The sequence below is a fragment of the Scyliorhinus canicula genome, chromosome 1 (assembly GCF_902713615.1).
Source record: "Scyliorhinus canicula chromosome 1, sScyCan1.1, whole genome shotgun sequence".
NCBI classification, from domain to species: domain Eukaryota; kingdom Metazoa; phylum Chordata; class Chondrichthyes; order Carcharhiniformes; family Scyliorhinidae; genus Scyliorhinus; species Scyliorhinus canicula.
Genome location: NC_052146.1, coordinates 40,994,425 through 41,019,295, shown reverse-complemented (window position 1 = coordinate 41,019,295; position 24,871 = coordinate 40,994,425). Strand labels below are relative to the sequence as shown.

Genomic DNA, 24,871 nt, shown 5'->3' with positions numbered 1-24,871 from the left:
AGCCTACATCCATGTCGATTTTGCTGGTTTCTTTCTGGGCTCAATGCTTCTTCTGCTAATCGCAGTCCAAGTGGATGGAGGCCAACCGAGTGCCATCTATCACCATGGCAATGATAATTGAGAAACTCCGCCTCTCATTCTTCACCAACATGATTCCAGTGGTCCTTGTACATGATAATGAGCCCTCGTTCATGAGCAAAGATTTCTCGGTCTTCTTGGACTCCAATGGGCCCTGGCAACATGCCCACAGGCAGCTCCTCTGACAGCCCTGCGGGCGCTGTCCGACCCCCTTTGATGTCTCCGGCCCTGCTGTGTCACAAAGCAGCTGCACATGTCCGCCCAACTCCCCATCGGACCCCCCTGACTCGGAGATGGGCTCGACTCCCCCAGTGCCGGGGCTGCCGGTGCCTCCCCAGCAAATGCCACAGGTGCCCAAAATCCCTCGCAGGTCTGGATGGAAGAGGCGCATCCCACTCTGCTACTCGTCGCCGAACCCTCCTCCATCTGTGGTCGTTGAGGGCAAACAGTTTCTCGAAAAACGCCGCCGTCCACCCTTGCCTCCTGCCTGCCCATCTCAGCCCGGTCGAGTGTGCGATGGCGCCACCACGGACTTCGGTGGGGAGGGGTTCGTGGGTGGGGGGGAATATCATAACCTGGGGTCAAGCAGGTCAAGGGCACAAATGAATCCTTAAGAAGGTCATGGATCATGGGACACTTAGAAGACTTGGGGATTGATATTCCCTGAACAGCCTCCCCGAACAGGTGCCGGAATGTGGCGACTAGGGACTTTTCACAGTAACTTCATTTGAAGCCTACTCGTGACAATAAGCGATTTTCATTTCATTTCATTTCATATTCCCAAAGGACTATGGTGAATATGCATCCCCCACTGAGGGATGGGGTGCCCCCTTCTACATCCTGTATAAAACCGGGGGGGCCATGAACTGTGAGCAGGCTCCTGTAGTAGAGTACCTGCTCTGTACTCTTGTTCTGTCGCATTGAACCCTTTTCCTTTTGATTCAATCTGTTCGACTCGGTGTGGACTCCTTTCCGGACCTTATAACAGCACACTTGTTTTCCTATGTTCCCATGAATGCTAATTTTGAAAAAACAATGAGAAAAGTAAATAGGGAGGGGAGAGATCTGAATTTGACACCAGCACAGTCGATGAAAATAAGAGTACTGAAACAGTGAACCAAACAGGATATGTTAAATTCCCAACTTCACGTGTTATTTGCTCACCCCTTCTGGTGATAACTGTGACATTTATTGATACTTTTGGCTTCATCAGCAGAAATGTATTTAATAAATAGATTGAGTGCAACAAGGGTGCAACTGACGTGATTTTAAAGTGATTTGGTGATTGGATCTTATATTACCAAACGGCTATGGCATCATTCAGGTGAATTTTCATGTTTAGTTGTAAAATCAGTCACAGCAATTAAGTACATGGAGTAGCTACTGAATTCTTACCTCAGGGCACCGGCCTTGTACCTGATTCACGGTAAGAATAACATTAGTCATAACAAAGAAGGCGTTTTCCTGCTGTTGGGAGAAAAAGAAAGTTCAATAATGTATACAGCCATAAAGAAACACTAATGCTTGAATCGCAAACTTAGTTTTTTTGTGTCAAAACAAAAGATTACACTTTAATGAAACCTTCCACTTTAGTAACTATTTGAAAAGAAGTATTTTTACCGCTTTAGAACTAGAAAAAGAACTTTCAGCAGTTTGATTTTGATGTCCAAACAGATTTGAAATATACGTTCCTTGTAAACAGAAAAACAGCCTGTTCATGGTGCAGGCTGGTTGAGAAATGTAAATATAGATATTCATCTTTACTGCCTGGGCAGTTATCTGGCAAAGTAAATCACCTGTCCTTTATCGAACCTGTCCAGTTTTTTTTTCATTCCATTCATTTTATGGAATGAAAATTTGTCAATGAAATGTCAGACAGGTCAGAATTCCGGTGGCAGCCATGGTGTGAGTGGTAGCACACAGGTCAGTTCCTGTTTGAAGGCGTAATAAAAAACTCTTTTTACCCAAAATCGTGTGCAACTTCGATGGAAAAGTGCAACTGAAGGTCGGAGGAGAAGTTTCCCTCGGGAGTGGCATGTCTGCTGGTTATCAAATCCGGCAGAAGGTGAAAGATCTGGCCAAGGAGTTGGAAGGGACCTGTGGTACAGCAGCCAGTGGAAGGATGGCAGAAGGGGAAGGGCTAGTGCAAGTTGGAAAGTGACAGAGGAAGGAGGTGCAGGATGATTGACTGAAGGCCATCAAATGGGCTGGCCCCCCTGGGGGGATCAATGGAGAGGGTGGAGAAATACTTGGAGGTACAGGGGTCGCAGATCCGAGAGATTGAGAGGGTGATGTCGGACCACAGCGATCAGGTGGTGGTATGGGAGGCGGAGGTGGGGCTCTTAGGAGACCTTTGCAAGACATTGAGAGCAAAGGTGGAGGAGCAGGAAATTAGGTCAAGAACGCAGAATCTGCAGATGGCGGGCCTGCCTGAAGGAGTAGAAGGTGCGAGTGCCACGAGGCATGTTTCGAGGATGCTGGCGGTGCTGGACAAGGCCCCTGAGGTGGTCAGAACACACAGGTCTCTGAGGCAGAAGCCTAGAGCAGGGGAGCCGCCGGGTGCGGTGCTGGTGAGGCTCCACACGTTCGTGGAGAAGGAGAAGATTCTGCAGTGGGCCACGGAGAAGTGCAACTGTGAATGGGAGGGGAACAAAGTCCGAATATACCAGGATATTAGAGCTGAGCTGGAAAAACGGCATGCGGGATTCAACAAGGTGGTGCTGTATTGACAGCGGATCAGGTTTGGGGTGCTCGACTCGTCAGAACTATAGGTGACCTATAAAGGTCGGGAATACTATTTTGAGACCCCAGAGGCAGAGAATGACTTTATCAAGGAGCATAAACTGGGGGAGAACTGAACTGAACAATTTTACGTGCTAGCACTTTGAAGTAATTGAGAACATAGGCAGAGTGGGGGTTGGAGGGAGTTTTTTTTCTTTTCCTCCGATGTGGAGGATTTTTTTCTTCTTTTTACTGCCGGGTTAACAAAGGGTAGCAGGGGTAAAAAGGGCTGCCCCCACCCGCCTGGGGCTGTTTTTTCTCTTTGTTTGTCTTTGAGGGAGGTGACCTGTGGTTCACGATGAGTCTTTGTTTGGGTGGGGGAGGGGGTGATCAGTGGAGAGCCTTCTTCACAGAACAGAAAGGTGAAGGCGGGGGGTTGGTGGAATCAGCAGGAGGAATCTTTGGGCAGGAGTTGATATACTGGCAGATAATGCTGGTGAACGGAAGTGAGTTGGGGGAGAAGGCTGAGAATAGTGGTCTGGGGGGAAGGGGGGAGGTGGGGAATGGGAATGGCGGGGGGGGGGGGGGGGAAGGGAGGGTGATGCGACAAGGTGAGGTTGGATAAGACCCATGTGCAGGGCCAGAGAAAGGGACCATCCTGGATGGGCCAGATACAGGGTGAAATTAACTGGGGTAGAGCTGAAAGGTGAGGATGGCGGATGGTAGGGGGGAATAGAGGCGTAAGCCCCCGGTAAGGTTGATAACATGAAACATGCATGGGCTCAATAGACCAGTGAAGAGATCTTGGGTCTTTGCATACCTAAGGAGTTTAAAAGCGGAGGTTGTCTTTCTGCAGGAGACGCATCTCCGCATGAAGGACCAGGTTAGGCTGAGGAAGGGGTGGGTGGGTCAGATTTTCCACTCAAGATTTGATTAAATGTCGCTGGGGGTGGCAATTTTGCTGAGTACGAAAACAGGGTTTGTGAGGGACCAGGGATATGTGATTGTGAGTGGGCATTAGAAGGGGTGCGGGTGGTGTTGGTAAATGTGCATGCACCGAATTGGGATGATGTAGGTTTTATGAGGGGTTGCTGGCAGCAATCCCGGACCTGGCCACACACCAGTTGATTATGGGAGGAGGTTTTAACTGTATCCTAGAGCAGAGGGTAGATAGGTCGAGCTCCAGGTCAATGGGTAGAATATGAATGGCAAAGGAGTTGGGCAGGTTTATGGAAAAGTTCAGTATGGTGGACCCACGGAGAAAGGGGTTTTGTGGTGAGCCGGGAGGTTTTAGTTGGGGTGGAGGGGGCAGGGTACGTGGGGATAGTAATCTCTGACCATGCGCTCCATTGGCTGGAGTTTGGTTCAGATCGGGCCGGGATCAGAGACCATCGTGGAGGCTCAATTAATAACCGCTTATTGTCACGGGGGAGGGCGGTAGGACAGCTGTGTTGCCAAGGGGGTTGCAGTGCAAATACAGGGAGAAGGCAAGTCAAATTTTAGCGCATCAGCTATGCAAGAAGGCCACATCCAGGGAAATGTTGAAGATACGGACTGGGGCAGGGAATGTGGCGTCAGGGCCGAGGAGGATAAACAAGGCGTTTAGGGATTATTATAAGGAGCTGTACAGGGCAGACCCAGGGGGTGAAGAGGGGACGGTTCTTAGACAAACTGGAGTTTCCACAGTTGGAGGAAGAGAAGAGGCAGGTGCAAGAGGAGCCCTTGGGGTTGAGGGAGGTATTAGGTAGTATAAGGGGTATGAAGTCAGGGAATGCCCCGGGCCAGCCCGATGGTTACCCGGTGGAATTCTATAAGGAGTTTGCAACAGACCTGGTACCGCATCTCTTGGGGGTGTTTAATGAGGCGTTGGAGAAGGGGGAACTGCCAGAGACGATGACGCAGGCAACAATCCCATTAATACTAAAAAGGGGGAAGGACCCATTGGATTGTGAGTCAAATAGGCCCATTTCTCTGTTAAATACGGATATGAAAGTACTGGCTAAGTTGGTGGCGAGAAGAATGGAAGGTTGTGTCCCGGGGGTGGTTGTGGAGGGTCAAACAGGCTTCGTAAAGGGCAGGCAGCTTTCTAGTAATATAAGGCGGCAGTTGAATGGGATCATGACTCGTTGAGAGCCCAGGTGCCAGAGGTAGTGGTGGTGTCCATGTACGCGGAGAAGGCACTCGACCAGGTGGAGTGGCGGTACATGTTTGAGGTCCTGGGACGGTTTGGGTTTGGGCCAAAGTTTGTGGCATGGGTGCACCTGTTATATATGGCACCGATGGCGAGTGTGCAGACCAATCTCATGGGTTCATGGAACTTTGAATTGCACAGGGGCAGAAGGCAGGGGTGCCTGATGTTGCTGCTGCTGTTTGCGCTGGCTATAGGGCCTCTGGCAATGGCTCTTGGGGGTCGGCAGATGGCGAGGGATTATGAGGGGACGAACGGTGCATCGCATATCGTTACACACAAACAATCTACTTTTGTATGTTTAGGACCCACTGGAGAGCATGGAGAGGATCATAGGCCTATTGGGGAAGTTTGGGCCGTTCTCGGGATATGAGTTAAATGTAGGGAACAACAAAGTGTTCCCAGTGAACGAGTTGGGTCGGCGAGCCAATCTAGGGGGAATGCCATCTAAGGTGGCCAGAGCCAAGTTTAGATACCTAGGGATGCAAGTAGCGAGGGAATGGGCGATGCAACGTAAATGGAATTTAACAAAACTGGTGGAAGAGATTAGAGAGTATCTGAAGAGATGGGACATGTTGCACTTGACTTTGGCAGGGAGTGTCCAAGTGGTGAAGATGAACTTGTTCTGCATTACAAGCCAGCCAAGGTTCCTGTTCATATTCCAGGCACTTCAGCTCTTTTTCCGAAGGCCTTCTTTCAAAAACTGGATATGATTATCTCTGACTTTGTATGGGCAGGGAAGGTACCAAGGGTTAAGAGGACACTGTTACAGCAACAGAGGCAGAAGGGAGGGTTGGCGTTGCCCAACCTGCTACCTTATTACTGGGCGGCGAACGTAGAGAAGGTGAGTCAGTGGTGGAAGGAGAAGGAGAATGGGTTGGATGGAGGAAGAATCCTGTAGGGGGTCCAGCTCGAGAGCTACGGTGATACATACATAGATACATGGAAGATAGGAGCAGGAGGAGGCCTTATGGCCCTTCAAGTCTGCTCCGCCATTTATTACGATCATGGCTGATCATCCAACTCAATAGCCTAATCCCTCTTTCTCCCCATAGTCTTAGATCCCATTCTCCACAAGTGCTATATGCAGCCATCTCTTGAATATATTCAAAGTTTTAGCAGCAACTACTTCCTGTGGCAATGAATTCCACAGGCTCAACACTCTGTGTGAAGAAATGTCGCCTTATCACTGTCCAAAATGGTTTACCCTGAATCCTCAGGCTGTGACGCCTGGCTCTGGACACGGCTGATGGCGGCATTGCCAATGAGAGCCATGTACTGCAGTCCACGGTGACGGTCTGGAACCAGCTGAGGAAGCACTTCAGGACAGAGGGGCTGTCGGTGTTAACGCCATTGTGCAAAAACCACGGTTTTGAACAGAGGGGGATAGATGGCAAGTATAGGAAGTGGAGAAAAGTGGAGCCGGTTAAGGTGAGAAATTTGTACCTGGAGGAAGGGTTTGCCAGTATAGAGAAACTGAAGAAGAGGGTAGAGTTCCCGAGAGGAAGTGAGTTTCGGTATCTTCAGGTAAAGCACTTCACGTGGAAGGTTTGGAAAGAGTTCCCCAGGTTGCCAAGGTACACCCTGTTGGAGCGACTGCTGCTTCCAGATGTGGAATGGGAGGGCAGGATCGAAGACAAAAATGGATGGCTGGGAGAGCAGGCAGGTGAGCAGATGATGAAGATTAAGGAGATCACAGAATTTACAGTGCATAAGGAGGCCATTCGGCCCATCAAGTATGCACCGGCCATTGGTGCACCTGCACCCTACTTAAATCTATGCCTGCACCCTAACCCAGTCACCCCACCTATCCTTTTTAGACACTAAGGCCAATTTATCATGGCCAATCCACCGAGCCTGCTCACCTTTGGACTGTGAGAGGAAACCGGAGCACACTGTCATGTGAGAGTGCCTTTAAGAATTGGATGTTTAAGCAATGTACCTTTAAGAAATGCAGTGATGTCAGAGTGTGGGTGGAGCTGGGCTTTAGTTCAGCCATTTTGAAGTTTTTAGTTTCAGTTTTGGGTGCGAGCAGCTGAAAAGTGCCTGGTTTGCTGAGAGATGCTTGAAAGGAGAAAGCCAGTTTGAGGAGAAAGCTGGGAGTGTCTGTGTTTTGCTGAGAGCTGCAGGAAGAAAACACAGAGCTGGTCCTCAGCTGCAAATCCAAAGACTATAAATATATTGAATGTAACCTCATGTCTTTTGTCAAAGGTGAAGTCTTTTGGATGCTCAAAAGAACATTTTAAGGGATTATTTAGTGCTGTATTATTTTTGGGGTAATCTTTGAAGTAAGGGGTGTTAAGTGATCCAATATTTATTTAAAAGGTTAAGTTGAGTTCATGGAATAAACATTGTTTTGTGTTAAAACCCACGTGTCCATAATTGTAATACCACACCTGGGGAACAAGCCGTGTGCTTCAAAAGCAACAATCCATTAAAGGTGGGGGTTGGTTGAACTCCATGATACATTTTGGGGTTCTGAAAACACCTCTCCCATAACAACACGGAGGAAACCCACGCAGACACGGGAAGAACGTGCAGACTCTTCACAGACAGTGACCCAAGCTGGAATTGGGACCCTGGAGCTGTGAAGCAACTGTGCTAACCACTGTGCACCGTGCCGAGAAGTGGGAGGGGGAGCTCGGAGAGGAGATAAACTGGGAAGTATGGAGTGAGGCGCTATGAGAGGTAAATGTAGCCTCCTCATACGCAAGGATGAGCCTCATACAGTTTAAGGGTACACATGATTCGGGTAAGAATGAGTGGGTTCTTCCAGGGAGTGACAGACGAATGTGAGAAGTGTGGCTGAAGACCAGTGAATCATGTTCATATGTTCTGAGTGTGAAAATTTGGAGAGATTTTGGACAGGAGTGTTTGCGACGCTAACAAGGATAGTGGGGGTGGAGGTTGAGCCGGACCCATTGGTGCCGATATTTTTGGGATATTGGAGAAGCTAGAGCTGATGGAGGGGAGGAGGGCCGATGTTGCGGTCTTCGCCTCTCTGATTGCCCGATTGCTAGAGCAGCGGTCAGCAACGCCATCAGGGGTGATGGCTTGGCTGGGGGACTTCTATGAATTTCTTTGGTTGGAAAGATTAAGTACAAATTAAGGGCTCAGCGGAAGGCTTTGAGGCAAGGTGGGGGATTTTCATGGCTGTATTTGTGAAGCTGTTCGCGGGGGTAGTGGGGGATGAGGAGGGTGTCATAATATGCACTCACACACATCATGAGGTAAAGACAGGCAATGATAGGCACCCAGGTTAGCCAATCAACACACAGGACACACAACCATTCACTAGACAGAACACTAGAGGGGGGCTTCCTACTATAAAACACACTGGAGGCATTAGCACTCCACCACTTCCCACTGGTGACAACTGTAGTGACAGTCAGGGTGTATATATTAGTTAGCATCTTCTACACATGGCTCAGGGCTAGCCTGGTCTAGTTAGTTAGAGTTAGTATACTTAGAGTAGTAGAGTGTCAACCCACAGCAAGCTGTGTGCCTTGTTACAGAAGTTCAATAAATCGTATTGAACCAACGTCTAAGTTTGGTGTCTGCTTTACAGTCTCACTGCATCCAGTTGCAGTCTGTGTTACCCCAGGGTCAATAACACGACAGAGGGGAGGGAGGGAGGGGGTGAAAAAGGGGAAACTCTGTACAAACTATATAGTTATGTATTGGGGAGTTTGTTTTCTGAACGGTTTATGTTTTGTAACCTTTTATATACTGTTGTGTTCTATGGCTCCCCTGATCATGCACGCATGCATAGAACATGAGGATGTAGTTATAATAAATATTTATTACAGGCAATTCTATGTACAAACAATTATGTCTATGTTATTATGGGGTAAGGTAAGATGCGATTGACTCGTCTGTCCTGCTCCCAGTGCTCTGCCTGCAGCAAAACATTTGACAGGTATCACATTGCTCCACCATACCTCTATGTCCTGGGTGATGCCTGGCCAGTATATCGTCTCTCAATGCCCAGGTGCCCATTGTGAAGCTTTCTTAGCATGAGCGGCCGCAGCGAATGCAAGATAACAATCCTGTGCTGCCTTAAAGGCAGACCATTCACTTCACTGAGCTCGTGCAAACATTATAAGGCACAGAGCAGGAATCTTTTGGCCAACCTTCCTTGAGACACTTGCTAATCTTTGGCCGTTTCTTGAGCCTTGATTTCTCATCAGATATCGGGATCAACGCAGCCAACATGTCGACATGTAACTGAACTTTGTCAGATCCTGGATAGACCTCATTTATGGACACCGCTCTCGAGAATGTGTTGGCGACAGCCAATAATTTGCCTGGTGTGTAGATCAAGTTGAAGTCATGAGCCGCTGTATCCGTGGGGACATCTGGCGCAGGTTTTTGAGGACCATCGCAACCATTGGCCTGTGGTCCGTCTCAACTAAAAATGTGTGAAGCCCATATACATAATCGTGACTTTTCAAGCTCCATGACAAGTCCCAGGCATTCTTTCTTGATTTGTGCATAGATATGCTCTGTATCTCTCATAGCTCTCAAAGCATATGCTACCTGTGACCCCAACTCCTTGACCTTTACCATAGTCAGGGAGAGGGATAGAACAGACAGTATGGGAAGGTATTTAATTGGGGGAGGGGAAATTATACTGCTGTTAGACAGGAGCTGAGGAGCATAAATTGGGAACAGTTGTTCTCAGGGAAATGCACGACAGTAATGTGGGGGTTGCTACGAGTGCTGGATTGTTTTGTCCTACTGATACAAGGAAGGAATGGCAAGGTGAAGGAGCCTTGGATAGTGGAGAAGTGGTGCTTCTAGTCAAGAGGAAGAAGGAAGCTTATGTGAGGTTGAGGAAGCAAGGATCTGGCACGGCTCTAGAGGGTTACAAGGTAGCCAGGAAGGAACACAAAAATGAACTTAGGAGAGCTAGAGTCTGAGGAGGTGGGGGAGGCCCTAAATGAATATTTTGCTTCAGTATTCACTAGCGAGACGGACCTTGTTGCTCATGAGAACAGCATGATCCAGGTTAATAGACCCGAACAGGTTGATATGAAGAAGGAGGATGTGTTGGAAATTTTGAAAAGCGTCAGGATAGATAAATTCCCTGGGCCAGACGGGATACACCCAAGATTGTTACGGGAAGCAAGGAAAGAGATTGCTGTGCCGTTGGCGATGATCTTTGCGTCCTCACTCTCCACTGGAGTAGTACCGGATGATTGGAGGGAGGCAAATGTTGTTCCCTTGTTCAAGAAAGGGATTAGGGAAATCCCTGGGAATTACAGACCAGTCAGTCTTACGTCTGTGGTGAAAAAAATACTGGAAAGGATTCTGAGAGATAGGATTTATGATTGTTTCAAAAAACATAGTTGGATTAAAGATAGTCAGCATGGCTTTGTGAGGGACAGATCGTGCCTCACAATCCTCATTGAATTCTTTGAGGATGTGACGAGACACATTGATTAAGGTCGGGCAAGGTCGGGCAGTGGATGTGGTGTATATGGATTTCAGCAAGGCATTTGATAAGGTTCCCTATGGTAGGCTCATTCAGAAAGTCAGGGGTCATGGGCTGCAGGGAAATTTAGCTGTCTGGATACAGAATTGGCTGGCCAAAAGAAGACAGCGAGTGGTAGTGGATGGAAAGTATTCCGCCTGGAGGTTGGTGACCAGTGCTGTCCTGCAGGGATCTGTTCTGGGACCTCTGCTCTTTGTAGTTTTTATAAATGACTTGGATGAGGGAGTGGGAGGGTGGGTTAGTAGGTTTGCCGATGACACAAAGGTTGGTGGAGTTGTAGATAGTGTTGCGGGCTGTTGCAGGTTACAACAGGACATTGGCAGGATGCAGAGCTGGGCTGAGAAGTGGCAAATGGAGTTCAGCTTAGATAAACGTGAAGTGATTAATTTTGGAAGGTCAAATTTGAATGCTGAATACAGGGTTAAAGGCAGAATTCCTGGAAGTGTAGAGGGACAGAGGGATCTTGGGGTCCACGTACATAGATCCCTCAAAGTTGCCACCCCGGTTGATAGGATTGTTAAGAAAGCGTATGGTGTGTTTGCTTTCATTAACAGGGGGATTGAGTTTAAAAGCCGTGAGGGTTTGCTGCAGCTTTATAAAACCCTGGTTAGACCATACTTGGAATATCGTGTCCAGTTCTGGTCGCCTCATTATAGGAAGGATGTAGACGCTTTGGAGAGGGTGGAGAGGATATTTACCAGGATGCCGCCTGGACTGGAGGGTATGTCTTATGAAAAAAGGTTGAGGGAGCTAGGGCTTTTCTCACTAGAGCGAAGGAGGAAGAGAGGTGACTTGCTAGAGGTGTACAAGGTGATGAGAGGCATGGATAGAGTGGACAGCCAGAGACTTTTCCCCAGGGTGTCACAAGGGGACATAATTTTAAGGTGATTGGAGGAAGGTATAGGGGAGATGTCAGAGGTAGGTTCTTTACACAGAGAGTGATGGGTGCATGAAATGCACTGACAGCAGAGGTGGTGGAGTCAGTGTCATTAGAGACATTTAAGCGACTCTCAGACAGGCACATGGACAGCAATAAATTGAAGGGGTGTAGGTTAGGTTGATCTTAGATTAGGATAAATGGTCAGCACAAAGGGCCTGTACTGTGCTGTACAGTTCTATGTTTGATGTTCTATGTTCTATACCGGCAGCGAATCCCCATTCGCACTCTGCTGCAAAAGCATTACCCCGAGGTGCATCCATGGAGATTTTGGTCCCTTTGGCCGGGTCTAAAAAAGCCAGGATAGGTGCCATTGTTAGAGAAACACATAGCGCTCTCCATTCTTGTTCGTGATTCGGTGGCCACTGGAAGACCATATCCTTTTTAATGGATTTCCTGAGCTGTGACATCTTGGAGGCAAGGTTGGGAATGAACTTTCCCACAAAATTAATCATGCCCAGAATTTGCAGGACACCCTTTTTACCCGTGGACCTCGGCATCTGGATGATGACCTCGATCTTCTCATCATTCGGTTGCATCCTTTTTGACCATATCCTATCTCCTAAAAAGGTGATAGTACCAACACCAAGTTGGCATTTAGCCTGATTGAGTTTGAGGCCATTTGTACTGACCCTTTGGAGAGCCTGAAAGAGTTGTGCATCATGCTCCTCATGTGTGGACCCCCAGGTTATGATGTTGTCAACATATACATAGACACTCGGCAGCCCTTCCGCTATTTGCTCCATGTCCCGATTAAGTATTTCCGATGCCAAGATCATACCAAAGGTCATCTGCTGAAAGGGCATGTTGAAAGTGTACAGTCTTGTGCTTGCCTCATCAAGCTTGAGCTGCCAGAAACCCTGCAACACATCCAGCTTGCTGAAGTATGTTGCGCGAGCCATTTCGCTCGCAATTTCCTCCCTTTTTGGGATGGGGTAGTGCTCTCTTTTGATCCTTGCATTGAGGTCCTTGGGGTCCATGCAAATTCTCAGGTTCCCATTCCGCTTCTTTACGCATACCATTGAGTTTACCCAGCCAGTGGGCTCTTCTATGCGCCTAATGACACCCAGGGTTGTCATCCGCTGCAACTCAGCTTTGAGTCTCTCCCTCAGCGGAGCAGGGACGCATCTGGGCACATGCTCTACCAATCTCGCGTCCTCCGTTAGTTGTATGCGGTAGGTGAACGGTAGGGTACCAAACCCCTGAAATACCTCCGGATGTGTCTTGGAGATTGTCTCCCCAATATGGGTCGGTGGGACGCCATGCAATCTGTGGTGCCCGAGCTATTCACATGCCTTCATCCTGACAAGCGATTCACACTCCGTTTCCACCACGGAGAATCGTATTTTGTGTGTTAACTCTTTGACAGTGACAATAAGGGCTCCTCGCACCTTATTCACCCCCACCCAGGGGGCTAGGAGCGGCGCTCCGTAACTCTCGGCGGCCATGACGTCATCTGCCCATGCGCAGGTTGGCCGGCTCCAACCCGCGCATGCGCGGCAGACGTCACGATGGCTGACGGCTCCAACCCGCGCATGCGCGGTTGCCGTCTTCCCCTCCGCTGCCCCGCAAGACGTGACAGCTTGATCTTGCGGGGTGGCGTAGGGGAAAGAGTGCGTTGCTTTGAGACGCCGGCCCGACAATCGGTGGGCACCGATCGCGGGCCAGTCCCCTCCCGAGCATGGCCGTGGTGCTCACTCCCCTCTCTGCCCCCCACAAGCTTCAAACAAGCATTTGGCGCCCATGTTCACGACGGCAGCGACCAGGTGTGGTTGCCGCCGTTGTGAACCAGTTGGGAACGGCAGGCCGCTCGGCCCATCTGGGCCGGAGAATCGCCGGTCGCCATGAAAAATGGCGAGCAGCGATTCTTCCGAGCGGGGGGGGTGGGAGAATCGCGGGGGGGGCCAAGGGGGCGTGTCTTGAGTCGCCCAGCCCTCCCGCGATTCTCCCACCCAGCATGGGAAGCGGAGAATCGCGGCTCCCGTTTCTTACTGAACTGCATCATGGCATTTATGGTGCCAGCATCGCTTCCCGGATTGGCGCCAACATTTACTGTGTTGAAGGTCCCGATCCACTGCAAAGAGAGTTCACTTGCCTAGTACATTCTGAGGTGTCCAGCGTGAGGTTGTCATCCCTTAACAATCGTTCACACAGCGCAACATCTGAGGTCCCAGAAACGATCTGGTCCTGGATGATTGAGGATTGCAACTGTCCAAAATTGCACGACTGGGCTATTAATTGCAGATCCGTTGCAAAGTTGTTGAAGGATTTCTTGTCTTTCTTGGCGCGGGAACGGAACAAGTATTGTTCAAAAGTCTAATTTTTCTCAGGAGAACAATGCCGATCGAAACGTTGAATCACTTCCTCGTAGCTCTGTTCGCCGTTCTCAAACCCGAACAAAATGTACAGTTCAAGCTCCCCTGATCATGAATGCACACATAGAACGTGAGGATGTGGTTGTAATAAGTATTTGTTCTTGACACACAGAAAGGTAACCATGCAATTCTATGTACAAACAATTATGTCTACGTTACTATGGAGCTACGGTAAAATACAATTGTCTCGCTGTCCATCCTGCTGCCCAGTACTTGAAAATGAAAATCACTTATTGTCACGAGTAGGCTTCAATGAAGTTACTGTGAAAAGCCCCTAGTCGTCACATTCCGGCGCCTGTCCGGGGAGGCTGGTACGGGAATCGAACTGTGCTGCTGGCCTGCTTGGTCTGCTTTAAAAGCCAGCGATTTAGCCTTGTGAGCTAAACCAGCCCCTACTTCCGTCTCGTCCATCCCCCAGTATATATATATATCTCTATGGGTATCTAGTTCCACCTACTGTCAGAAGGTCATGACTGTTACTACATGTATTGATCATTAGCTATGTACACTGGTGTTGTTATATGCAAATATATACATTGGTGTAATCATGTACAGTTATATACAGATATGCATATGTGCATATCACCACATATACATTTGGAATAAAATACATGTTAATAAAAAAGAAAAGTCAAACAGCTCTTATCAAGTCTGCTCTAGCAGGTTACCACTCAGCCACAAAAAATTAAAATCCACACCATTATCTCCTCTGCAGACATATAAAAACACACTAGCCTGCTCCTACAGCAGAAAGAGAAACTCATATTCAAGCAGACAACTGCATCTTCCTCAAAAAAATGAGGGAAACTGCAATCTCCTTTCAGACAGATAAACTAATTCAACCCAGTTCACCTGCAAAAAAAGATTCCACTTCCACAAAATACACCCTCCAAATTAGATGGAAAAAGATGTGCACAGCTGAGAGACAGAAATGCCCTCTGAGAATGAAACATAATTCATAATTCCCACTTCTCTTGCTCCTTTGTCCCAACAAAACACACTAAGCCCATGCAAAAATCACACAAATACAGTTAACTTCCTCTCTAACACCAGAAGAAATGCAGTCAGCATCCTACTGCAAACATTGGGAAAAAGAGAGAAAAGCACAACATGGCAAAGAGCAACTCCCCCAGGAAATTCTTCATGCAAATTTAGGAAAAATTGATTTCGGAAAAGCTAATTCTCTTAGTCGCTCTGACTTTTTCAACTCATATATATTCATCTTTATCAGTGTCACAAGTAGGCTTACATTAACACTGCAGTCAAGTTACTCACTTCTGCAGTGCACGGCTATTGTGATGCATGCAACTTCAATAAACTGAGTATATTCTTATTAACAACCTGTCATAAGAAAATATATACATTATACGATTTTCAAAGGATTCAAAATTGTACCTGTGAAGGGATAACATAATCAGTTGCATCCCATATGCGTTCTTCAAAAGCTGTTGAATTTGTAATGGCGATACCTTTTACTTTGCTTGTGACTGTGCTGATGGTGGAATCAAATTCTTGGTAGCCTTTCTCCCACACAAGTACCCATCTGGAATATAATTTATTTTTCAATTACCAATATTCATTTTTCTGTGTGCAGCAAAATTGTTAAACAGTACTGAATATTTCTGGTACATTTGAATTAACTGGTTCTAAGGAAAGTTAATTAAGTGTACTTCTATTTCAATATATTGAAAGACTGACCATATGCTATGCCTTGGGTTTTACTGGTATTTGAAGCCGTGTAGTTGAAGGTGGCTCACCAACACTTTCTCATGGACAATTAGGGATGGGCAATACATTGTGGTCTTGCCAGTGGTGTTTACATTCCAAAGGCAATTTTAAAAAAATCTTAGCTGTACAATCAAAGATATTTCTGAATTGAAGTTGATATGATAGCCTAGTAATAATTAATAATAATAATCGCTTATTGTCACAAGTAGGCTTCAATGAAATTACTGTGAAAAGCTCCTAGTCGCCAAATTCCAGCACCTGTTCGGGGAGGCCGGTACAGGAATTGAACACGCGCTGCTGCCTAGTTCTGCATTACAAGCCAGCTGTTTAGCCCACTGTGCTAAACCAGCCCCAGTGGTTATGGTACTGGACTAATAACCCTGGGGTCTAAATTACAATCCCACCATGGCAAGCTGTGGAATCAAATTAAACAAATCGGGTGATATATAGGCTAGCACCAGAGAGATGGCCATGAAAGATGCTGGATTTTCAAAAACCGAACAGTCCTTCAGTGAAAGTAACTTGCCACATCAGATCTGGTTCAAATATGATTCCAGTCACAACATTTGGAATCTCTTAATGTCTTCTGAAGTGATTATCAAACAATTTAGTTACAAAATAACAAAGAGAAATCTAATCAAAAGACCATTCATCAGATCAGGACACGACTCAAGCGATTCCAGACTAATCAAATGTACAAGCCAGTCAAGAAATAATTGTACTATCAAAATCATATTTTAGCTGTTATGACACAGCAGATGATATGTGTCAGGCTGCCCAAATTCTAAAGGGAAACTTGAATCAGCTGCCAGAACAAGTTTGCAATGTGTGCATTATGAGGCCAGGATAAGTAAATCTCAGATTTGCAATTATTTTATATAGTAAAGTTAAACATTTATTAAAAGAAAGGAAAAAAACACTTAAAACACAAGAACACTGTTACACAGTTAACAGTACTTTTCAAACATTTCCTAAAAGATTTTAGCTATTTTTTTTTAATTTAGAGTATCCAATTCATACTTTCCAATTAAGGGGCAATTTTTAGTGTGGCCAATCCACCTAGCCTGCACATCTTTGGGTTGCGGGGGCGAAACCCACACAGACACAGGGAGAATGTGCAAACTCCAGACGGACAGTGTCCCAGAGCTGGGATCGAACCTGAGACCTCGTGCCGTGAAGCAGCAGTGCTATCCACTGCACCACCGTGCTGTCCTCTGATTTTAGCTAAAATAAACTCAGAGCTAGGGTGGCACAGTGGCTCAGTGGTTAGCAGTGGCGCTGAGAACCCAGGTTCAATCCCGGCCCTGGGTCACTGTCCATGTGGAGTTTGCACATTCTCCTCGGGTTTGCGTGGGTCTCATCCACACAACCCAAAGATGTGGAGGGTAGGTGGATTTGCTATGCCAAATTGGAAAAAAATAATAATTGGGTACTTAAAATTTTTTAAAAATAAACTCAGAGCTAAACCCCTGTTGATGGCAACAGTCTTTATAGATGTTTCAATCTATTCTAAGGGCCCTTCCTGTTGATTCCCTTACTTTATATTTATTTTACTTTGTCATCATCATTTTGATCCATGGATATTTAAATGGATCTTTAAGCAGAGGAAGTGAGGAACTCAAAAGTTGCTGTTGGAGTTTTAGTTTTTGAACAGCATCCGAGAGATCGGAGGGATTCGGTTTGATTGGTTAGCCGGTGGCCAATGTATTTACCAAAGGCCGTATTCTGCTTGGTGACAGATGGTGATTGAGTCTGACCCATGTGGGATACTTTTCAGAGAATCCAGGAAGGGACAATCACGTCCTGGGTGCAGAGAGAAGAAGCTGTGAGCTGCTGTCTCTCTCTCTCTCTCCAGAAATGCTGCCTACTTGCTTTTTCTGAACTTGCAGAGATGTTTTGAGAACTTGATGAAAAGGTGAAGTCACACGGGATCAGAGGTGAGCTGGCAAGATGGATACAGAACTGGCTAGGCCATAGAAGGCAGAGAGTAGCAATGGAAGGGTGCTTTTCTGATTGCAGGGCTGTGACTAGTGGTGTTCCGCAAGGATCAGTGCTGGGACTTTTGCTGTTCGTAGTAAATATAAATGATTTGGAGGAAAATGTAACTGGTCTGATTAGTAAGTTTGCGGACAACACAAAGGTTGGTGGAATTGTGGATAGCGATGAGGACTGTCAGAGGATACAGCAGGATTTAGATCGTTTGGAGACTTGGGCGGAGAGATGACAGATGAAGTTTAATCTGGACAAATGTGAGGTAATGCATTTTGGACGGTCTAATGCAGGTAGGGAATATACAGTGAATGGTAGAACCCTCAAGAGTATTGACAGTCAGAGAGATCTAGGTGTACAGGTCCACAGGTCAGTGAAAGGGGTAACACAGATGGAGAAGGTAGTCAAGAAGGCATATGGCATGCTTGCCTTCATTGGCCGGGGCATTGAGTATAAGAATTGGCAAGTCATGTTGCAGCTGTATAGAACCTTAGCTAGGCCACACTTGGAGTATAGTGTTCACTTCTGGTCGCCACACTACAAGAAGGATGTGGAGGCTTTAGAGAGAGTGCAGAAGAGATTTACTAGATGTTGCCTGGTATGGAGGGCATTAGCTATGAGGAGCGGTTGAATAAATTCGATTTGTTCTCACTGGAACGACGGAGGTTGAGGGGCGACCTGATAGGGGCATAGACAGAGTGGATAGTCAGAGGCTTTTTCACAGGTGAGAGGGGTCAATTATTAGGGGGCATAGTTTTAAGGTGCGAGGGGCAAGGTTTAGAGGAGATGTAAGAGGAGATGTAAGAGGAAAGCTTTTTACACAGAAGGCAGTGGGTGCCTGGAACTCGCTGCCGGAGGAGGTGGTGGAAGCAGCGACGATAGTGATATTTAAGGGGCATCTTGACAAATACATGAATAGGATGGGAATAGAGGGATACGGACCCAGGAAGTGTAGAAGATTTTAGTTTGGACGGGGAGCATGGTCAGCACAGGCTTGGAGGGCCGAAGGGCCTGTACCTGTGCTGTACTTTTCTTTGTTCTTTGTTGAATCTACTGTGAAAACCATTACAAACTAAAAGGGAAAGTCTCCAACTGAAGGTCTAGACTGAAGAAAGGTGCACTGTAAGATATTCATCTGAAAAGAGACTTTTATCCTTTTCACTTTTCGTATTATTTTTTCTTTCCACGCCTCTTTCCCCTCTGTATTAGTCTGTATTGTGTGTGCAGAGAGTGGTAATGAGTTAAAGATGAGGGGTTAGAAACTAGATAAAGTTATAATAATAATAATAATAGCTTATTGTCACAAGTAGGTTTCAATGGAGTTACTGTGAAAAGCCCTGAGTCGCCACATTCCAGCACCTGTTCGGGGAGGCTGGTGGGGCATTGAACCCACGCTGCTGGCCTTGTTCTGCATTACAAGCCAGCTGTTTAGCCCACTGTGCTAAACCAGCCCCATACTATTTGTATTTGCTGCCTATTTACTCATAGTTCTTGTTATTAATAAAAATTACAAGTGTTTAAATTTTCAAACCTGATGGCTGCAGTTATTGCGCAGTCAAAGGCCAAAGACGTTGAGTATTTTTTCATAATTATTTGTTCATTTTGATTGTGTTGCGAATTCGGGTCAAGTGGGGCTGGAATTGACCGTGCACTAGTCCAGGGTGTCATAACACTATAAAATCCCAGCAACATTACCACACATTGCATTCTGCCCTTCGGGTGCTCTCGGAGGTGGCAGCAAACAGATGTTCACAGGTCTGACTTCAACACACACACTGTCTTGTGCAAGATCTCACAGCCACCACACCAACAGTTTTTAATGTTTCCTTAAATCTGTTTTCCCCTTTGATATTATGCTCTATTGTTTTCTAATTCCTTTAGAAGTTCTATTTCGCAGAATTGATCATGCCCTTTTTAACTTTATGGCTACTAAATTTTAAAGTAAACTTACACTACTTTGCCTCAGTTATTTACAATTTCCAAATTGTGTATGTTCCATAGGGATGGCGCGGTGGTGCAGTGGTCAGCACTGCATCCTCACAGTTCCAGGGTCCCACTTCAATTCCGGTCTTGGTGACTGTCTGTGTGGAGTTTGCACTTTCTCCCCGTGTCTGAGTGGGTTTCCTTCGGGTGCTCCAGTTTCCTCCCAAAGTCCAAAGATGTGCAGGTTAGGTGGATTGCCCATGCTAAATTGCCCCTTAGTTTCCAAAAGGTTAGGTGGGGTTACTGGGTCACAGGGTGGAGGCGAAGGGTGCTCTTTCCAAGGGCCGGTGCAGACTCGACGGGCCGCATGGCCTCCTTCTGTACTGTAAATTCTATGATAATGAGAAGACATAAAAGCAGAATTAGGCCATTCGGCCCATCGAGTCTGCTCCGTCAATCAATCATGGCGAGATATATTTCTCATCCCCATTCTCCTGTCTTCTCTCAATAACTCCTGATCCCCTTTTTTTTTCTCTAAGAATTTAGAGTACCCAATTTTTTTTCCAATAAGGGCCAATTTAGTGTGGTCAATCCACCTAACCTGCACATCTTTGGGTTTTGTGGGTGAGACCCACGCAGACACGGGGAGAATGTGCAAACTCCACACGGACAGTGACCCAGGACAGGGATTCGAACCTGGGTCCTCAGTGCCATGAGACAGCTGTGCTAGCTACTGCACCACAATGCCCCCCACCCTGATTCCCTTATTAATCAAGATCCCTTTTGAAATTATTTTTGAAAAATAATTTTAAACCACTTATTCAAGCTCTCCTGGTTCTCTGTCCATTACTATTTCAAAATATTTGCTTTCACTTCTCCTTTATTGATGTTTTTGACCGTTGCAGCTTGTCTGTCTACATTGTAATTAAACCAGTCATACCACCACAAGCTTGTTTCCCAGTATGTGACAATGGTATTGCAAAATAAACTAGGCCTATTTTCCTCACTTAGTCAACATCTCAAAATCCATCCCATGACCATCCTTTGGTATATCCTGTGCGTCTTACTGGTATCACAGATAGCTGTGGCCCTGAGAGTCTTTAATATCGAGTCTCAGCTCCATAATTTCACAGCTATGGTTCTGTATTATTCGTGAACTCAAAACAATGAGTACTTGTAGACTGTCTGATTATGAAAGAGGTGTGGATGTGATGCGGTGAGCTCAGTTGGCTGAATGGCTGGTGGGCAGCATGGCAGTACAATTGTTAGCACAGTTGCTTCACAGCTCCAGGGTCCGAGGTTCGATTCCTGGCTTGGGTCACTGTCTGTCTGGAGTCTGCATATTCTTCCCGTGTCTGCGTGGGTTTCCTCTGGGTGCTCCAGTTTCCTCCCACAGTCCAAAGATGTGCAGGTTAGGTGGAATGGCCATGATAAATTGTCCTCAGTGTTCAAAAAAAAGGTTAGATGGGATTACTGGGTTACGGGGATAGGGTGGAGGCGTGGGCTTAACTAGGGTGCTCTTTCCAAGAGCTGGTGCAGACTCGATGGGCTGAATGACCTCCTTCTGCACTGTAAATTCTATGATGTGGAGTGGTACCAACAGCAGGTTCAATTCCCATACCGGCTGAGGTTATTCATGAAGGCCCTGTCTCCTTAACCTTACCTCTCACCTGAGTGAGACACCTCAAGTTAAAACACCACCAGTCAGCTGTCAAAGGGGAGAGCAACCTATGGTCCTCTGGGTCTGTGGCAACATTTACATTACTTTGAACTTCAGTGTGCAGATGACAACACATTCTCCACTCCCTCAGAAAAGAATGTCCAAGCCACGTTTGATGCCTTTGCTGAGGTATACCAAAGAAATGGTCTCAGCCGCAACCTCAAGAAGACCTTTACCACCCGTCCCAGGGCAGACTCCGGTCTCTCTCTGTCTCCAGTGGAGAAAACCTACCAAATGTGAAACATTTCCCCTAACTCGGGAGCCATCTCCTCTAATATGGGTAATATTGATGTGGAGATCCAACATTGTATCGAATGTATGAGTGCTGCCTTCAGATGTCTAAAGATGAGAGTCTTTGACAGCTGCAAAATCTGTGCTGATACCAGGATTCTCATGTACAAGCCATTTGTCTTCCCAACTCTTCCATATGGCTTATAAACTTGGACTATATACAGATGAGAGGTACGATCAATGCTGTGTGAGACGGATTCTCCGCATCAGCTGGGAGGACAGGCGTACAAACATCAACATCCTTGAAGGATCCAAGAACACCCGCATCGAGGCCATGATCATCTGAAACCAACTCTGCTGGGCCACATGCTTAGGATGCCAGAGGGCCAACTGCCAAAGCAAATCTTCTTCGCACCAATCAAGGAAAGCTCCCAAACAAAAGGAGGACAAATGAAGCACTTCAAGGACACCCGGAAGGCTTACTTCGAGAAATGCAACATATGTACGTCAACAGCTGGGAGACCCTTGCTCAGAAGAGACCTACCTGCAGGAATCTCCTGATTGAAGGGACACAATTCTTTGAGAACGCCCAATTGCATGAGGAGGTCTGGAAAAGGAGCCTGATAAAGGGATACCAGTGATCTTGAGTCCTTGGACCGATCCCACCTCCCGGAAACACCTGCCAAGTGTATGGTTCTAGGATCGGGCTCATCAGCCACGCAAGGACCCACAGAACCCATAGCCAGTGACACAAAGTTTATTTGTGGACAAACATACTTGTTCGCGAGTGATTGCCAAATAAGAAGAAAACTTTTGGTCCTCTGACCTAATATTTCCTTATGTGGCATTGCTTTATAATGCTACTGTGAAGTGCCTTGGGAAGTTTTATTATGTTAAAGATGCTATATATGAATTGTTATTTATAATAGCAGTACGGTTACTAACTGAAGGATACAGATAATTGGCCAAAAAAGTGAGAGCATTTAAAAAAAAGAGTTGTATTCTGGAATGCAGTGGCTGAAAGGGTGGTGGAAGCAGCTTGAATAGTAACATGGAAAGGGGGACTGGATAAATATTTACAAAGGGAAATTTTGCAGAACTATGTGGAAAGAGCAGGGAAATGGACAGAATTGGACAGATCCTTCAATCCTCCACGGGAATGGTGGGCCAAATGGCCCTCTTCCGCGCTGTCTGGTTCTGTCAGTGATTCCATCCCTGAAGGACACTTGGATTGGCGGCATTATTTTCCCGAACCCTGAGGACAATAGGTCAGAGTTCAACCCGTAGCGATTATGTAATGAGCTGCAGGAACGTGTCCTTTCTTCGACATGAGGTTTGGACACGGCGTCCTTGACTATCATTTGGCAAGGTAGCCACCAAGATATCTAAGGAACCAATCCCAGCAAGAGCTACCCTTACAGAACGGGAATAACAGAAAGGAGTGGGTGGGAAAGACCAGAGGACGAATTCCCATTCCACATTAAATGAAAGTGAAACTCATTCATAAAGCACTATTCTTTAATTGATTCCCATTCAAAGACGTCATCTGTCATTATTGCAAAACTGAAATCCAAATTCGCCACTGTTTAGAAATATTGTCTACATTATGAACAGAAATCCAGCATGACGCTTCATGTAAACATCTTAAAATGTCCAAAGGTCGCTGCCTCTCGGATGTTGTAACTTGTCAATCTTTTTTAAAAATCTACTAAGTATTCCTGTTGTGTTAATAATTCCATACCATCTTAATTATTCCTGCAACAAAATAAGGCGGAAATATTACAGTGTAACTCACCCAATAACGTAGGCAAGGATTATTACTTGGACCACCCTGTTTATGGCTCCAACCTTTCTGTTTTTAATGAGTACGATCCTGGGAGTATCATATTCCAGAAGAAAATCACAAACTGAGCTGCAGCAACCTGCCATTATTATGATGGTTCAGCCGTTTTTCAATATGAGACCGCAGATCCCCTCTACGTGGCTCTCCCTTCCCGCTAGGCTGTACCTACCCACTCGTCATGTGATTCTACAGTTTCATTTGTTCCGAACGTATTCATGGTGAATCAGCTTTTTGTTTACTCTGGGTTTTGAGGCTTGATCAACCGTTTTAGAGCCTCCAGATTTTTTTTAAAGAGTAGTATCGTGATTGAGCCAGAGTTTGATGTTCACTGGCACCCTGTCTTCTACAGGTGGGAAAAAGTGGGAGTTGGTTCCTTTTATTTTAGCTGTCGTGAATGCCATAGAGACTGAATACGTTAATGCCATTGCAGCTAACGGAGATCAGGAAAGTCACCAGTCCAATCCCCAATGAGTTAGTTGCTGTTGCATCAGCAGTTAAAAAAACATAAAAAATGGCAAGAGTAGATCATTCCGCCCCTCAAGCCTGCCCATCATGCAGTACAATCATAGCCATCCACTGCCTCAACTCCACTTTCATACCTTATCCCTTGATTCCCTGACAGACCAAAAACCTGTCAATTTCAACCTATAATCTATTTAACCACCCACAATGCTCTGGTGTAGGGAATTCCAAAGATTCACAAGGCTCCTCATAGAATTGACAGTGCAGAAGGAGGCCATTTGGCCCATCGAGTCTGCACCGGCTCTTGGAAAGAGCACCCTACCCAAGGTCAACACCTCCACCTTATCCCCATAACCCAGTAACCCCACCCAACACTAAGGGCAATTTTGGACACTATGGGCAATTTATCATGGCCAATCCACTTAACCTGCACATCTTTGGACTGTGGGAGGAAACCGGAGCACCCGGAGGAAACCCACACACACACGGGGAGGATGTGCAGACTCCGCACAGACAGTGACCCAAGCCGAAATCGAACCTGGGACCCTGGAGCTGTGAAGCAATTGTGCTATCCACAATGCTACCGTGCTGCCCAACTGAACACACTATTCCATGTGCATCTCTGACCTAAATGGTTGACTGTTGGGCAGTACAGTGGTAGCACAGTTGCTTCACAGCGCCAGAGTCTTAGGTTCGAATTCTGGCTTGAGTCACTGCCTGTGCGCCTGCAAATTCTCCCCGTGTCTGCATAAATTTCCATGGGTGCTTCGGTTTCCTCCCACAGTCCAAAGATGTTCAGGTTAGGTGGATTGGCCATGCTAAATTGCCCCTCGTGTCCAAAAAAAAAGGTTGGGTGGGGTTAATGAGTTATGGTGATATGTTGGAGGTGTGGGCTTAAATGGGACTATCCTGAGACTATTTACTCAGCCCTACATCATAGGACAACTTTTTCATCCCAGGAGCCAATCCAGTGAACCTTGCCTTATTGCCTCTAATGCAAAGATTTCCTACTTTAAATGTGGAGACCAAAACTGTACACAGTATTCTAGATATGGGGCGCGATTCTCCAATGCCACGCCGGAGTGACCTTGCCGTCGTGAACTCCGTCGAGTTTCATGATGGCGCGAAACGGCCCCAAACACGACCGATTCTGGCCCCGGAAATGGGCTAGCATCGGGG

General features: G+C 46.6%; 1 protein-coding gene across 4 annotated transcripts in view; it reads right to left on the bottom strand.

Moving 5' to 3' along the window:
• The window catches only part of LOC119961814 (P2X purinoceptor 4-like), a 137,825-nt gene extending 114,397 nt beyond the window's left edge, over positions 1–23,428 (bottom strand). For 3 of the 4 annotated variants that reach the window (XM_038789174.1, XM_038789202.1, XM_038789193.1), the window contains exons 1-3: positions 23,183–23,428; positions 15,192–15,339; positions 1,474–1,545 (exon numbers count right to left, since the gene is read on the bottom strand). In XM_038789174.1, coding sequence (XP_038645102.1) covers positions 1,474–1,545; positions 15,192–15,339; positions 23,183–23,316 — 354 coding nt within the window. In that variant the 5' untranslated portion in view covers positions 23,317–23,428. The remainder of the gene's footprint in view (positions 1–1,473; positions 1,546–15,191; positions 15,340–23,182) is intronic. The other variant, XM_038789185.1, reaches the window with a different exon arrangement.
• Positions 23,429–24,871: the final 1,443 nt, after the last annotated feature.